The 14,350-nt window shown below is 34.5% G+C and overlaps 1 protein-coding gene across 12 annotated transcripts in view; it reads right to left on the bottom strand.

The window, feature by feature from the left end:
* Positions 1-14,350, bottom strand: part of LOC145241637 (titin-like) — a 698,616-nt gene that overhangs the window by 190,096 nt on the left and 494,170 nt on the right. For all 12 annotated transcript variants that reach the window (XM_080104717.1, XM_080104725.1, XM_080104729.1 and 9 more), the window contains 8 exons: positions 13,999-14,304; positions 12,022-12,324; positions 10,419-10,724; positions 6,637-6,939; positions 4,264-4,557; positions 3,635-3,934; positions 2,620-2,925; positions 464-766 (listed from right to left, as the gene is read on the bottom strand). In XM_080104717.1, the coding sequence (XP_079960843.1) occupies positions 464-766; positions 2,620-2,925; positions 3,635-3,934; positions 4,264-4,557; positions 6,637-6,939; positions 10,419-10,724; positions 12,022-12,324; positions 13,999-14,304 (2,421 nt within the window). The remainder of the gene's footprint in view (positions 1-463; positions 767-2,619; positions 2,926-3,634; positions 3,935-4,263; positions 4,558-6,636; positions 6,940-10,418; positions 10,725-12,021; positions 12,325-13,998; positions 14,305-14,350) is intronic.

The raw sequence follows: 14,350 nt of genomic DNA, 5'->3' as shown, positions 1-14,350 counted from the left end.
CTAACGGAATAGTTTTACACTGCTTTTACGTTGCCTGGAGTAAATTAAAAATCAATATATTATGCTACTGGACCTTATATCTAGAATCCCTATTCCATTTTTGATCAAATTCATTACATGATTTTGATTCTAGAAAATAACTAAAATTTAAGACTTAAGCTGAAAGAAAATGAAATTCAAGAAATTTTGCTATGGATAAGATTCAATGAAAATCTGAAATATATTAATTTTTAAATGGGAAGTTGTATTTATTATTATTATTAGAAACCTTAAAACTCCTTCAAGATACTTCAAAGACACTAAAATTTGGAAAATCTTTATGAATAGTTATTGTTAAAATGTCACAAAAATCGGAGATATCTAAATTTTCATAAAGGGCTTCAACTACCTTTTTACAAACTAAACTTATATTTTAAGATATATATTTATTTTATTTAAAAAAAAAAAAACAAGGAAAACTTACTTGGGCCTGATTTCGGAATAACAGGCTGAGAAGTTTCACAGGGTTCACTGACTCCGATCTTGTTTTCAGCACGGACGGAGAAATAATACTTTGTATCTGGCTGAAGAGACACTGCTTTGCAGAACGTTTCGAAGGGGCCGACACTTGTGAGCTTACTCCAGTCGCCTGGTTTGTTCACCGACTTCTGAATAATGAAGCCAGTTAGAGGAGTTCCGCCATTATCGACTGGTGGTTTCCATTCCAGACAAGCATAGGATTCGGTAACTTTGGTTGGAATCAAATCTGTTGGAGGTCCAGGTGCCCCTGAAAAATGTAAAGATCAGTACAATGAGAATAGCATCAAATATCAGGCACTTTTGTTCATAAAATCGTAATAAAAATGCAAATGCTAAAGATGTTAAGAAAATAAAATTATTTTTCATTTTCTTTTTCTTCTCCATTTTTTTTTCTTTTCTTCACTGTTGTTGGTTTAACATCTATTTTACATGCTGGTAAATGTTGGACGGCTTTTAGAAATTGACTTCCAAACTAACCTATCTCTGGCTAGGTCATCATTTATCCCTCTTTCTCTTAAATCCATTCTATCACTTCTTCCCACATAGTCTCCCTTGCCAACTGATCCAGCTAGTGTTCTTCATTTACTAACCTAAAACCTCTCATCTATTTTTCAAACGTGATCATACCTTCAAAGTCTCCTGTTCAGCACACTTCTCCTTATACTGACCAGATTTAATCTTCCTATTGGGTTATAATAACTAAGCTTGTATTTTAAACTCATATTACACATCCATTGTATCTTTCTCATATAAGTTCTCTCCATGCAACACATATCCTCAAACCTCACTGACCAAATTTCACTTTCATACACCATCACATTTATGCACATAAACTCTTCTTTTGATCGACAGTGATAGCATTTTGCTAGTTAGCAATGGCAGAAGTTCCCCAAACTTACTCTGGACAACTTCTAACTCTTGCAATTATACCAGCACCTGTCCCACTCTGTGGTACAATGATATCACCAAGTTAACAACACTTCTGGACAACTTCAATAGCTTTGCCATCCAAATATGTTTTCTCCATATACAAGTTCTCATCCATCACCATTGTTTTACACTTCTTGCACACAAACTAATTATCCCTTCTATACTTAGCAGTAGTGTGTACTCAATGTTTAAAAGTATCACAAAAATATTGAGTGACAACGAATCCACAAACTGAGCAGGCAGATTTTCCTCCTTCTGGCGGATTTCCAATGCTACCATTATAACATTACCCAACACATTGTAGCCTCAGTCGTAAAGTAGATAAAGAATAGAAAAAATTTCAACTCGCTTATTTTTGTTGTTGTACAACATCATTTATTTCCTCATTTTCCAACCACGCATGACTTCTCGTTATGGCTGTAACGTCTCTCACGTGATCATCTTAAACGTCATTCACGTCTCTAACATGATCACGTTCTCAAACGTGCTCTCTCCTTTTTGTAGCCTTCTTTTTTCTTTACCATGATGTCATTCGGGACAAGATCAAAGTGTAGTATCTGTTCTTCAGATGCTGCACTTCTATTTCTTGTTCTCTTTCGGTGGAGGAGAGATCCTTCACGACTGAGACAATTTTTATGTTTGTACCTTTTCTCCACGTTAAAAAACGACCCTGGTGTCTAACTCTGTCCCGTGGGGAGGCATAGTAAATAGGTACCATGATGTCATTTCGCTCACGGCGGTCCGCATGATGTTACACAATCATTGTTCATAACTTTACTCTTAGTAACATTCACTCTTAGGTCTTTACTTTCCATAGCATTCCTTCATGTCTCCAACTTGTCAAATAGATCTTTGATTGTTTCGCTATCAACCATTTATATTTTGTCACCATCTGAGTTTTCATCCATCACAATTCTTTTACACTTCTTGTACACAAACTGGTTATTATCTCTTAACCTACCTGTTATTTCAAAACCAAATTTACAAATAAATTAAACTCAAACTTAAAGAAAAAATTAGGTTCTTATTACAAATGGCTGCATGAAAATATTAAAAAAATCCTCTATTGTTAAAACCTAAAAACTGAATACGCAATTGAAAAAAACACTTAAAAACGAAATGCATACAAGAAATTATACAAAAATATCTATATTTTATGGTTATACTTACTCAATTTCTGCATAGGTTTAGTTATATCCTGAGCTTCCAAGGGAGCACTTCTTCCCTCTGAGTTGATAGCGACCACTCTGAAGTAGTACTCGGTATTTTCAAACAAATCTGTTGCTTTGAATTTAGTTGTGGAAGCATCTACAGAGCCAGCAGTCGACCAAGTTGTCCTTCCAACTGTCTTAAACTCAATGAGGTATTGAGTAATAGGTTTTCCACCATCCTTTTCTGATGGTTTCCATTCCAGATCAGCAGAATTGTTTGTGACATTGGTGATGTCCAAAGGTCCAATGGGTGGAGAGGGAACATCTGCAAAAGTAGGCACAAAGATAAAATATAATGGAAAATTCAGAGTAGGAAAAAGATTGTCATATTCTAATTTTAATTGCAAAAAATCAGGATTATAGAGTCAGAGTCAAAAGTTTGAGAAAAAGTCTGAGGTTTTAGAAGGAGTTGCAGTCATAGGTTTTAGGAAGGGGTCGGAGTTATTTGGAAGGAGTCAGAGTCAGAGGTTTTTGGAAAGAATTGGAGTTTGAGACTCTTGGAAGGAGTTGGAATTGGAGGTTTTAGGAAGGAGACTGAGTCAGAGGTTTTTGGAAGAAGTCGGAGGCAGAGAATTTTATAAGGAGTCGGAGTAAGAGGTTTTTGGAACGAGTCGGAGTAAGAGGTTTTTGGAAGGAGTTGGAGGCAGAGGTTTTTGGAAGGAATTAAAGGCAGAGGTTTTTGGAAGGAGTCAGACAGTGCAGAACCTATTAGATTATGGATTTGTTTTTGCACCTTGTTCAAGAAGAAAAGTCTAATGATTGATGCATCAGCCCAGATACGGGAAAAATACTTCATGCCCTTATGAGTAGTGGCTTAGTAGAAATATAAGATATTAGCTGATGTGATAACTTTTCTAGCTTGGTAGAAGCTGCATTCCGTCTTTGCAGCAGACTTAGCAATATCTTCTATGTACTTACAGTATTTTAATAGCTTAAATGACATAGTCATGTACTTTGTAATATTTTCAACTCACCAAATGGACTTTTAGCAAGTGTACACCCATCAGTTTCCAGAGGTGGGCTACGTCCATAATCATTTTCTGCAAATACACGGAAATAATACTCCATCTTTTCGATCAGATTTTTGCAGCATAGCTCAGTCTTGGGAGTAACGTCAACCCTTGACCATGTTGTCCTTGTGGCCTCACGTTTTTCCACCAAGTATCCAGTAATTGGTGCACCGCCATCTTCTTTGGGTGGCTTCCATTTGATTGTAATAGAATTACATGTGACATCAATCACTTCAATGGGTCCAATTGGAATGGATGGTGCAACTGGAAAAAAATAAAACATTACATGATTAAAACATTTTATTCTTTTTGTCACAATGAGTTACTTTCTTTACATCTGACGAAAACAGAAGAAAAAATGTATGTATACGCATATGTGTATAATAAATAAATTAGAATTGCATCAAGTGAAACATATAATAACAATGTAATTATTACATTATTATATTATAACAATAAAAGCTATAATATTTTACAGATATTTTTTATACTTAAATTATTTCTTTATATTCTATCCAGGGCAACGCTGGGACACAGGTCCTGGAAGTTTTGTATATAAGATAACGAAAAAACTTATTTCTTTTTATATTTACCTATTTCTTTTGTTGGTTTCACTGGTTTGGCTTCACAGGGCTCACCGACACCAACCTTATTCTCAGCAAAGATGGCAAAATGATATACAGTATTTTCTTTGAGATTCTTGACTCTGGTCGATACGTCAAAGGATTCGGCAGTTGTTACTTTAACCCATTCGTCTTTTTCTTTCATTTTGATGATGTATCTGGTGACCTTTGAGCCGCCATCACGAACTGGCGGTAACCATTCAAGGTCAACAAAGTTTTGTCCAACCTTTATTGCTGAGAAATTAATCGGAGGTCCAGGAGGATCTGTATGGTTGAAAAAAAATCAATTTGTTGATAAAATAATTTTGAGAATTAAATAAAATATGTAATCTTATTGAGGTAAAGGAAAATAATAATAATAATAATAATAATAATAATAATAATAATGATACCCCCCCCCAAAAAAAAATTACACACATGCACACATAATGTGATGACATTAGTCTTTGTTAATACGGCAGAAATAATTGTGAAAGGTTAAAGAGAATGAAAAAAATGAGGAGAGAGAGCACCAATCAGACCGCCACTAGAATGATGCACATAGTACTGGGATTGACTTTTTGCTGCCCAAACCAACCAGTGGTCGTTGCCAGTGAGAAACCAATGATAATTGGCTGCTGAGATTATGCAAAGTGATTTTTAATGATTATTGAAAGAGGTTAAAAGTACTGCAAGTCCAGGGAGACTTTATGTCATTCAAACTCTAGGGAACACTACTGGTCATTATTAGTGAGCAATAACTGATGGTGACCTGTGTGACAACTAGTAATAAATAGTTATAATGATAAAATGCCGTCTTCTCCACACACATGCATGCATGTGGTGACAAAAGCTTGTGAAGAGTAAAGAAGACTGTAAAGATCTAGGAAAAAAAGCACAAATTGGTCCTCCACTAGAAGAGAGTAAAGCATAGTATAAATCTGGGGAGGCTCATGCCATTCAAATTCCAGTTAAGACTTAGGGTCATTGTTAGTAAGAAATCAATGGTGAACGGCTGCTTAGATAACGCAAAGTAATTTGCAATGGTTATAAAAAGAGATTCAGAATGCTGTAAATGTGGGGAAGACTTTTTGTCACTTGGACTCCATGGAACACCACTTGTTATTGTCAGTGATCAATCACAGATAACGACTTTGGCGGAAACTCTTAGTAAGTAAATAATAATAATGGCAATAATCCAGTTTTGTTATTTATAATGTGCAAAGTATCCTGGATTCCAGGCAATGCTTCACGTCTGTTCACTATGCAGTCCGATTTAAAGGGTTAACATCAGTCAGTCACATTACATGCAGTTATATGAATCTTTATGCAGTCATATCAGATCTTCCTCAGGTTAGAGTAAGGATTAGCTCTAACCCAAGTCTTCCTCAGTCTACCTATTCCCTAGTACCTAAAATAACCAGGTATGTTAAGAAGTTGTTGCATATGGCGGCATGCTTTACATGGTCGAGTCATCTGAGGCGCCATGCATGTAACGCATAAATAATCCTCCAATACCAAGTTTCTGATGAATCACAGTTGAAAGGCTATTTTCCTTCAATTTACAGCTGCATGTCTACCTTATCATGGTATGATTATTACACGCAAGCCATAGCAGATCAGAAGTATTTGTAGTCCACTGCTAGGCAATATGGTAGAGTGAATACAGAAGGGAAAGACTTTGCCTTGAATCTTGAAGAAAATGTGCATAGATATAAAAAAAAAAAAAAAAAAAATGGCAGCAGCTTCCTGAAACCTCCCCAAGTAACACCAGAGCTAACAGTGAATAAGCGTTCACAACCACCACCAGCATTCAATTAATGTTGTTTTTAAAAAAAAATTTTACTAGGAGGTAACCACTTATCAAAGCCCAAAAGGCACTCAAGGATAAGTGTTAAAGAGTGTCAAGTGACTGGTGAGACAACACGGTGATAATCAATAACGGTGGAAATTAGGCAGAAGTTGATTAGTTAAACAATGATTTAGTTGTAGTTAAATGGGTTTTTGTGAATGTCTTACAAGAAGGGCCAAAGATTGAAGTTCAGTCGAGCACTTGCCATGAAAATAATGCATAACGTCTCTTTTGTAAGAAAGAGGTAGTGGCGAGGAGAAAAGGACATGGTTGTGAATGAACTGTCACTACTCACTGTTGTGTTGTTTGGGAAAAGCTTAACAGTAAGTAATAATAGCGTGTTCACAGGCATAACAATTAAATGCTTGCGATGGTTACATATGCACTATCAATTTTCAATTATTTTTTTATTTTTGCTTTTTATCTGCTTACAAAACAACTTTTATTATTATTATTTAGTTGAATAAATATAGATATAGTTCAATAATTGTCTATTCAAAGTCCATACTTACATAACATCTTCACCGGCTTGGTTTCATCAAGTGCCACAAGTGGTTGGCTTACGCCCTCTGAATTAATTGCACTAACGCGGAAAAGATAGACAGTGCCCTCAATCAAATTAAGAGCAGTGTATTTTGTCGTTCCAGGAGAAACAACTCCACATCTCGTCCATGGGCGATCTGCTGAGAAGACTTCAATAAGATAATTAATGATTGGTGCACCACCATCAGTTTCAGGGGCTCTCCAAGACAGATCTGCTGAATTGTGTGTAACATTGTCAACAGATAAAGGTCCACGTGGAGAAGATGGTACATCTGTAAACAAAATTGAAATACATTTTTATTAATAACATATAAAAATGTGAAATGTAATAAAATATAAAAATGCACGTTCTTATTAATCTATAGATCTATAAAAGTGAGAATGTGTCAGTGTGTGTCAGTGTGTGTGTGTATGAGAACAACTCTCAACCTATATACTCAACGAATTTTTCTACTTGAAATTTGGTATATAGTGTATTCAGACATATGAAAAACTTTTTAATCGGTTTTCATCCGGAAAAAGGGCTACTAAGAGGTCAAAAATTGAAAAATTTGTACTTGGATTTTTATCTGTTTGTCAACTGTTTCACGGTTGTGCAAATGTGAATCGTTCACATGACAGCTTCCTTATGTTAAGAATAAGTAGATTTGAAAACACTTTTTAAAGATCGTAGTAAACTGGCCTTATGGTTAACGTACTTGACTCACTGTCTATAGATTTTGGTTTTGATCTCAGCTCGAGTATTTTTTTTTACTTACAAGAAGTGAACCGTTTAGAAAAAGACATAATACTTGCATGCATATGTCTCGGTTTCTTTCTGTTTTTATTTCATTTTTTTTTTTAGGAATATATATATATATTTTTAGGAATATATATATATAAGCTTTTGGCAAACAAACTCTGACTTAACTTTAGTATAATATACACATCTTGCTAAAAGTATTTATCTTTAAAAAAATGCATCATTTAGAATATAAGAATATAATTGAAATAATATCGCTTTGTAAAAGTCATGCTGCATTGATCTTAAGGCTGTTATTAAAGAGTAGTATTTGTTCTGTTTTCTACCTCAAAATTTAGATATTTTTTAGAATCAAAATCATGTAATGGATTTAGATAAAAACTTCATCAAGGAACATAAAAGTGTGCAAAACTGTTCCGAAATTCATTTTACTCCTCTTGGAGCAGGTATTCTTCTATTTGTCTATATATATATATTACAAACAATGTTTCAATCAAAATACATTACCCTTTAAGTATAAATGCATAATCTATATATATAAAAGCGAAAATATATGTATGTATGTATGTATGTATGTACGCTTTTCCTCGATGTCCACAAAAGGCTTCTTTCAGAGAAGCGCTCGCTCGCTTCACAACTTCTTAAAACTTTTATATCTATATATCTATAAAAACAGAGATGTGTGTGCCACAGACGATTTCTGATTGGTTAATCCAATAATCACATCTCCTAAAAAACTATGGTTCGTAGGCTTTTAACGATACCATAAAATATTATGGCTTTATTTATTGTCCATCTTGGAAGGGTTTAATTTTTTCCTAACTTGCGATTTACAAATTACAAAGATACGAAACTAACTTACAATCTAACAATCGAACCTCCGACATCACGGCCGTCATTATGAAACTAAACTAAAAAAAAAAACCCGCGTTCACTCGTGGTCTTTACATTTCGGGTTTGGGTATGTGTGCAGTTTTCCATTGACATTAAAAAATGGAAATATTTTTAAAAAAAATATATTGTACGTACTCGTCATGGGATAAAGTTTTCCTACAGAAAAAATCACGTAATTTCATCAAGTAGTTATTTTTTTATAGCGAAAAAAGAAAAAAATCAACGCTACAAGCGAAATTAAACAGAAAGTTCAAGTAGGGGGATTTCCCCCTTTTTTTTTATAGCGAGGCCAAATTTCGCGAATTTGGCCATTTTTTAAAGCAGTTTGGCCTTCAAAATTTCTGTTTGACCATTTTCTTCACCGATGAAATAAAAGAAGCAAATAAAAACAACGCAATAAAACTTTTAAAAATACGGCACACTTTTGTTGTTCTTGTTTGTTTTTTTTGGTAATTTTCCTTATTTTTTTATTTTTTCAAGATAATACTATTAAATGGACACTATTATGCCAAATTAGCCCCCCCTCCAAAAAAAAAAAATGCACAAAAATTCGAGATTTAAGGTTTTGACGAGATAATTTAGCGAATTGTCCGGACTATTGCGAGATAACCATCCATTAGTTTTTCCTGAAATTTTGCCACAAATTGTATTTCATTACATAGATGTGCATAGTAACAACATTTTTTTGCCGAAAATTCCCGTTGCGTCTCCAGATTTCATCGGTGAAGAAAAAGGCCAAACAGAAATTTTGAAGGCCAAACTGCTTTAAAAAATAATATTTAATATATTCAACGATTTGACCTTTGAGAACTCTACCAAACTCCTCCTACAATTTTGGGTCTAAACAGTAAACACGTGATATTTTAGATATAGATTCCTTGGACATGGATCTAACTTATTAACTTTACTTGATCCCTAAACAATAAATGTTAAAAGGTCATAATAGGGGTCAAAGTTTTAAAAAATTGACCCTTTTTTTTTTTTCTCAGCATTAACCTCAAAACACCTGGGCAACGCCGGGCACCGATTGCTAGTCATCTATAAATTGTAATATCTCACACTTAACCACGGAGCTCGCCTGTCTATTTAATTTTATTGACTTTCAAACGTTAATTATTCCACATTTCCCGCATCAGCACGCGTTACATTCGGTTTTTGGTATAAACAAAAAGCGAAACTCGACTCTAATTACTGGCCGAAGGCCACACTGGCCTGCGCGCCCTCCGGGACCCGGGCGACAAGATCAAAGTGCAGTATCTGTTCCGACAGATACTGCAAGCAAAGACCAGATGTGAGGGCAACCCCACATGCCTGACCTTTAACCAGCTCCCATTTCCCATCTCTTGGGAGCTGGTCCCCTTTTTCCCTCCCCCCTCGCTTCAATCCTCACATTAAAAATCGGACTTGTGCCTAATTTGCTCGGTGGGGGAGCAAATAAATACCTACTGGCCGAAAGCCAGTGGTCTCTAGAGAACTAAGTAACGTTTGGTCAATGTCGACTTCGTCATATCAGACGGTAGCTTTCATTTCGAGACGAGACGCTCCCCCTAATAAACAGGGAGCGGGTTTTTAAAAACAAACAAACCGATTTATTGCCCTGATTAAAAACTGTCCCACACAAAATGCTAACTGCTGAATACCTATCGCCGTCATGTCAATTAAAAACACGCACCTGTTTTTTTTTCACACTTTACTATTTTCCAACTGCACGTCAAGGCTTCGTTTTTTTTTCACGGGCACCTGTTTTTTTTCACATTTCGGGTTTTTTTCACACACACACACACACCTACAAACACCCGGGCAACGCCGGGTACCCCTCGCTAGTCTATTATATAAAAGGCAGTTGTCTGTATATATTAGTGTATGAGTATATGTCCAGTTAAAACTTTAAAACCACAATACAAACAGTGGTAGGGTATGTCTTTCAGCCAATAACCAAAGAAAAGTAATTCTGACTTTTTCATATAGTTAATTTCATTATGCCAACTCATTCCTCCGTGTGTATGTGTGTGTTCAGAGCGAGGCATTGGCTGGGCAGAGAATAGAAATATGTTATACGGAGAACTCAAAGAAAATATTCATCAAACAGATTATTGTATCAAAAATATAACTTACCATATTTGCTTTTTGCAAGTGTGGCCTCACTAGTTTCAAGTGGTTCTGCACGTCCGATTTCATTGACAGCAATAACTCTGAAATGGTACTCTGTTTTCTCTTTGAGATTATTAATTCGATATTCATTGACAAAATCTGCAACTTTATCTTCCTTTGTCCAAGATTTAGAGGAAGCTTCACGTTTTTCAATAATGTAGCCAGTGACAGGAGATCCACCGTCATCTTTAGGTGGCAACCATTTGATCTTAATGGAGGTACGGTCAACATCAGTAACCACAATAGGGCCAGTAGCTTTAAATGGAGCACCTGAATTTCGAGAAAGAAACGAAGACAAATTTACTTTGGAATTTTATTTTATTTTTTAAATTTATTTACGCTTTTACTCTTGCGGGGATTTAAAAAAAAAACATTATGAAGTTAAAAGGAAAAGAAATAATAAACAGAAGTTTAGTCTGTTTGATTTTGCTTAGTTTGCTTTATTGGGTTAAAACATTAGATTTGTTAATAACAAATAATCTCGTTTCCTCCAAAAAACTTATTAAAAAATACTAAATTGTTTCATTATTTTTTTAAATTTTATTTTTAGTAACGAGTCATCGCTTATCAAGATCTGAAACTTGATTTTCACTGCAAAACCACATACCACAAATATGAAGCAAACTTTTTCATAAATAAATTTCATATCTTATTGTTAAATAGCAAGGCTCGTATTCGAGTTGGGAAGTTTAAATATTAGGAATTACCATGAAAATACAGGAATTCAATGAAAATGTGATTTTCTGTTGGGTTTTTCACTCTCTTAGCTGGTGAGATTACAAGGGTTTAAGTTATCTTCCCTATATATATATATATATATATATATATATATATATACTGTGAGTAACGGGAAGCTGATGTTTTTAGAACGCTCCTTGCTCTCCTTGAGTAAGGGATAGGGAGTGAGGAAGGTAGTCTTATCTATCAATTCAGAAACGTTTTCTTTGAGAAAAAAAGAAAAAGTTTTAGAAACGCCCAAAAGCTTTGAGAAAGATCCGGAAGGTTTTAGAATGTTCTATTACTAATTGTTGCACCCTATAAAAAAAGGGTTTTGTCCTAGCTAGGCAGTTGTCTTGTGGACTTAATGAGTTTAATTACAACTCCTGCATGATTTATGAATTATAAATTACCCAATTGAAAGAATCTATTAACAATTAGAAGAACCAAGAATCTACAGAAACTGAAAGATAACACGAAATAACCTCCTGATACAAAAGAGTAACTACTTTTTGAAATTTTGTCTGATCAAAGTAATCATATATTGAATATGTGAGATTTTCTTTGTGAATTGGAAAACTAAAAACTGAGCACGAGTATACTTTGACCTCCTTATTTTTCTCCCTCATAACACTTCTCTGTCACTGAATAAGCAGTCAGCTTAAATAAAAAAAGATTTTTTTGTTTTCCCTTTTGTATTAAATATTTTTGTGTGGTAAATTAAATGTTATATTTGAAATGTTCACCTTATTGTTCTCTTTAAATTTCTAGCTTTTGTTACACATTCTTAAAAACATAACACCAATCAAAATGTGAACGGAAAATAACATTGACATAAATATATACTTACATGGATCTCTCTTGGGAACAACTGGTCGTTCTGTCTCCGCAGCTTTGCCAGCACCAACTTTATTCTGAGCGCATACAGAAAAGTAGTACTCCTGGCCTACTTTCAAACCTGGTACTTTGCATGTGTCTTCATACGCATTCACCGATGCTACAGCTACCCAGTTTCCGGTCTTCTTTTCACGTTTTTTAATATGATAATCGGTGATCTTGGAACCACCATCATCAGCCGGGGGTTTCCAAGACAGAATGCAATGATCTTGTGTTAATTTGATGTGTCTCAAATTTTGAGGAGGACCAGGTGGCGCTAAAAGTATAAAAGGATGCATTTAGTTCGTTGACAAACATGAGGCAATAAAAGTAGCAATGGTTAACTATGCTGTCGGAAACAGAAAAGAAACAGCATAATGATATAAAATAGCAGGACCTGTGGAAATTCCACAGCAAACTCTTTCATATGTAATATATTCATGTTGGCAATCTGCAGATGTTCAGCATAAATGGAGACGCTCTGACATTATTGTAGCTCTTTTATTAAAACTGCAAATGTATTTATCTAAGCTAGCAGGGACGCCCAGCATAACCCGATCATAAAATACACTTAAATAAGATATTTTAATTTATGCAGAGGTCGTATATACAGGGTGGGGCAGAGCAACTTGCTTATTTAAATTAAATTTATATTTCAAATAAGCTTGTTGCTCTGCACCACCCTGTATTATTATAGAGTAAATGTTCTATCAGTTCTTATATATTATAAAGTTTTGATTTCAAAAATAATAAAAATAATCTATCAATGGGACTTGGGTTTATCAATAATAATCGAAATTGGAACCAAAACTTATGAAGAATCTTGGCAAAATTATTTATTAAAAAAGTAGATGACTTGAGTGCCATCAACTATAATTGAAATCGAAACCAAAACTTATGAAGAATTCTTGGTAAAATTATTTATTACAAGAAATGAAAGGTCATAACAATTAAACGACAGTCACTCGGAAGATAAAGGTGTAAGCGTGACACACAAAATAATACACACGCTATCGAATTAATATATAAATACTTATATATATATATATATATATTTCTGTCTGTCTATCTGATCCATTAATTCTTGGAAATTACCAGGTTGATCTGGCTGAAATTTTGTATGAACTTTTGCTATGATAAGGTGCAGCGAACTAATGGTATCTGTTCTAATCTGAACTAATGGTATCTGTTCGATGCACAGTTAGGTTTTAAAGGAACTAGTCACCAAAATATCACATTTACTCCATAAGTTTTCTAAGAAACTACTAGGCAAATCTGTCTGAAACTTTGTATGGAGTATTACAATGATAAGGTGCAGAGAACTAAGTATTATGGTATCTGTTCGGTGCACAGTTATGGATTAATAAGGTTTAATATGGATTGGTATTTAATGCAAAAATGAGCACAACTTTAACCATATTCAAACATCAATTTGGAATAAGGCACTCATTCTAAGTCAATGGATTATAATTTAAAAACGAGCAAAAACTCTAGTATATATATATATATATATATATATATATATATATATATATATATATATATATATATGTGTGTGTGTGTGTGTGTGTGTGTGTGTGGCTTTTGTCCATAAATAGATATTAAATCCTGGAGTTCCATATCAGCAGGCTGCTCGTGGTGAAATGAAGAGAACAGGATAGCACATCCTATCTGGAACTGGTTTGAATTGTATTTTTAATGTCAAGTCTCAATGGCGCATATTCATTTCTAGTTTGCAGTTACATCACAACTTCCAGGCAGTTACAAATCAATATGTAAGCTTGCAAGCATGAAGCTAAATCACATCTCAATCTAATGCAAGATACTGCATGTACATGTAAACAAAATAGATGCACTTGCTACATCTTAAATACATAAAATAAAAGTGAAAGAGTATGAGATATATAAGAACATTTTTAGGTTTACACAGAAATATGTAAAATGAACTGACCTGCTACTCTCTTTGGAATGGTAGCATCTGTGGCTTCCAAACGTTGGCTTTGTCCTTCTGCATTCACAGCTATGACACCAAAAATATATTCAGTGCCCTCCGTTAATCCAGTAGCAAGGAAAGTAGTCGTCTTTTCATCTACTGTTCCCGCTTTAGACCATGTGGTTCTTCCAACTGTCTTATATTCAATAATATAACTTGTAATTGGAGAACCGCCATCTTCCTTTGGTGGTTTCCAGTGTAGAGTGGCACTGTTGTGTGTAACATTATCAACGTTGAGTGGACCAATCGGGATTGATGGAACATCTTGAAATAAAGAAAAATAGCAAAACATTTTTATCAACCGACCTAT

The sequence above is a fragment of the Euprymna scolopes genome, chromosome 20 (genome assembly GCF_053919585.1).
Source record: "Euprymna scolopes isolate OS-2025 chromosome 20, ASM5391958v1, whole genome shotgun sequence".
NCBI lineage: Eukaryota > Metazoa > Mollusca > Cephalopoda > Sepiida > Sepiolidae > Euprymna > Euprymna scolopes.
Note: the sequence above shows the minus strand (reverse complement) of the source record. Positions and strands in the feature narration are given on the sequence as shown.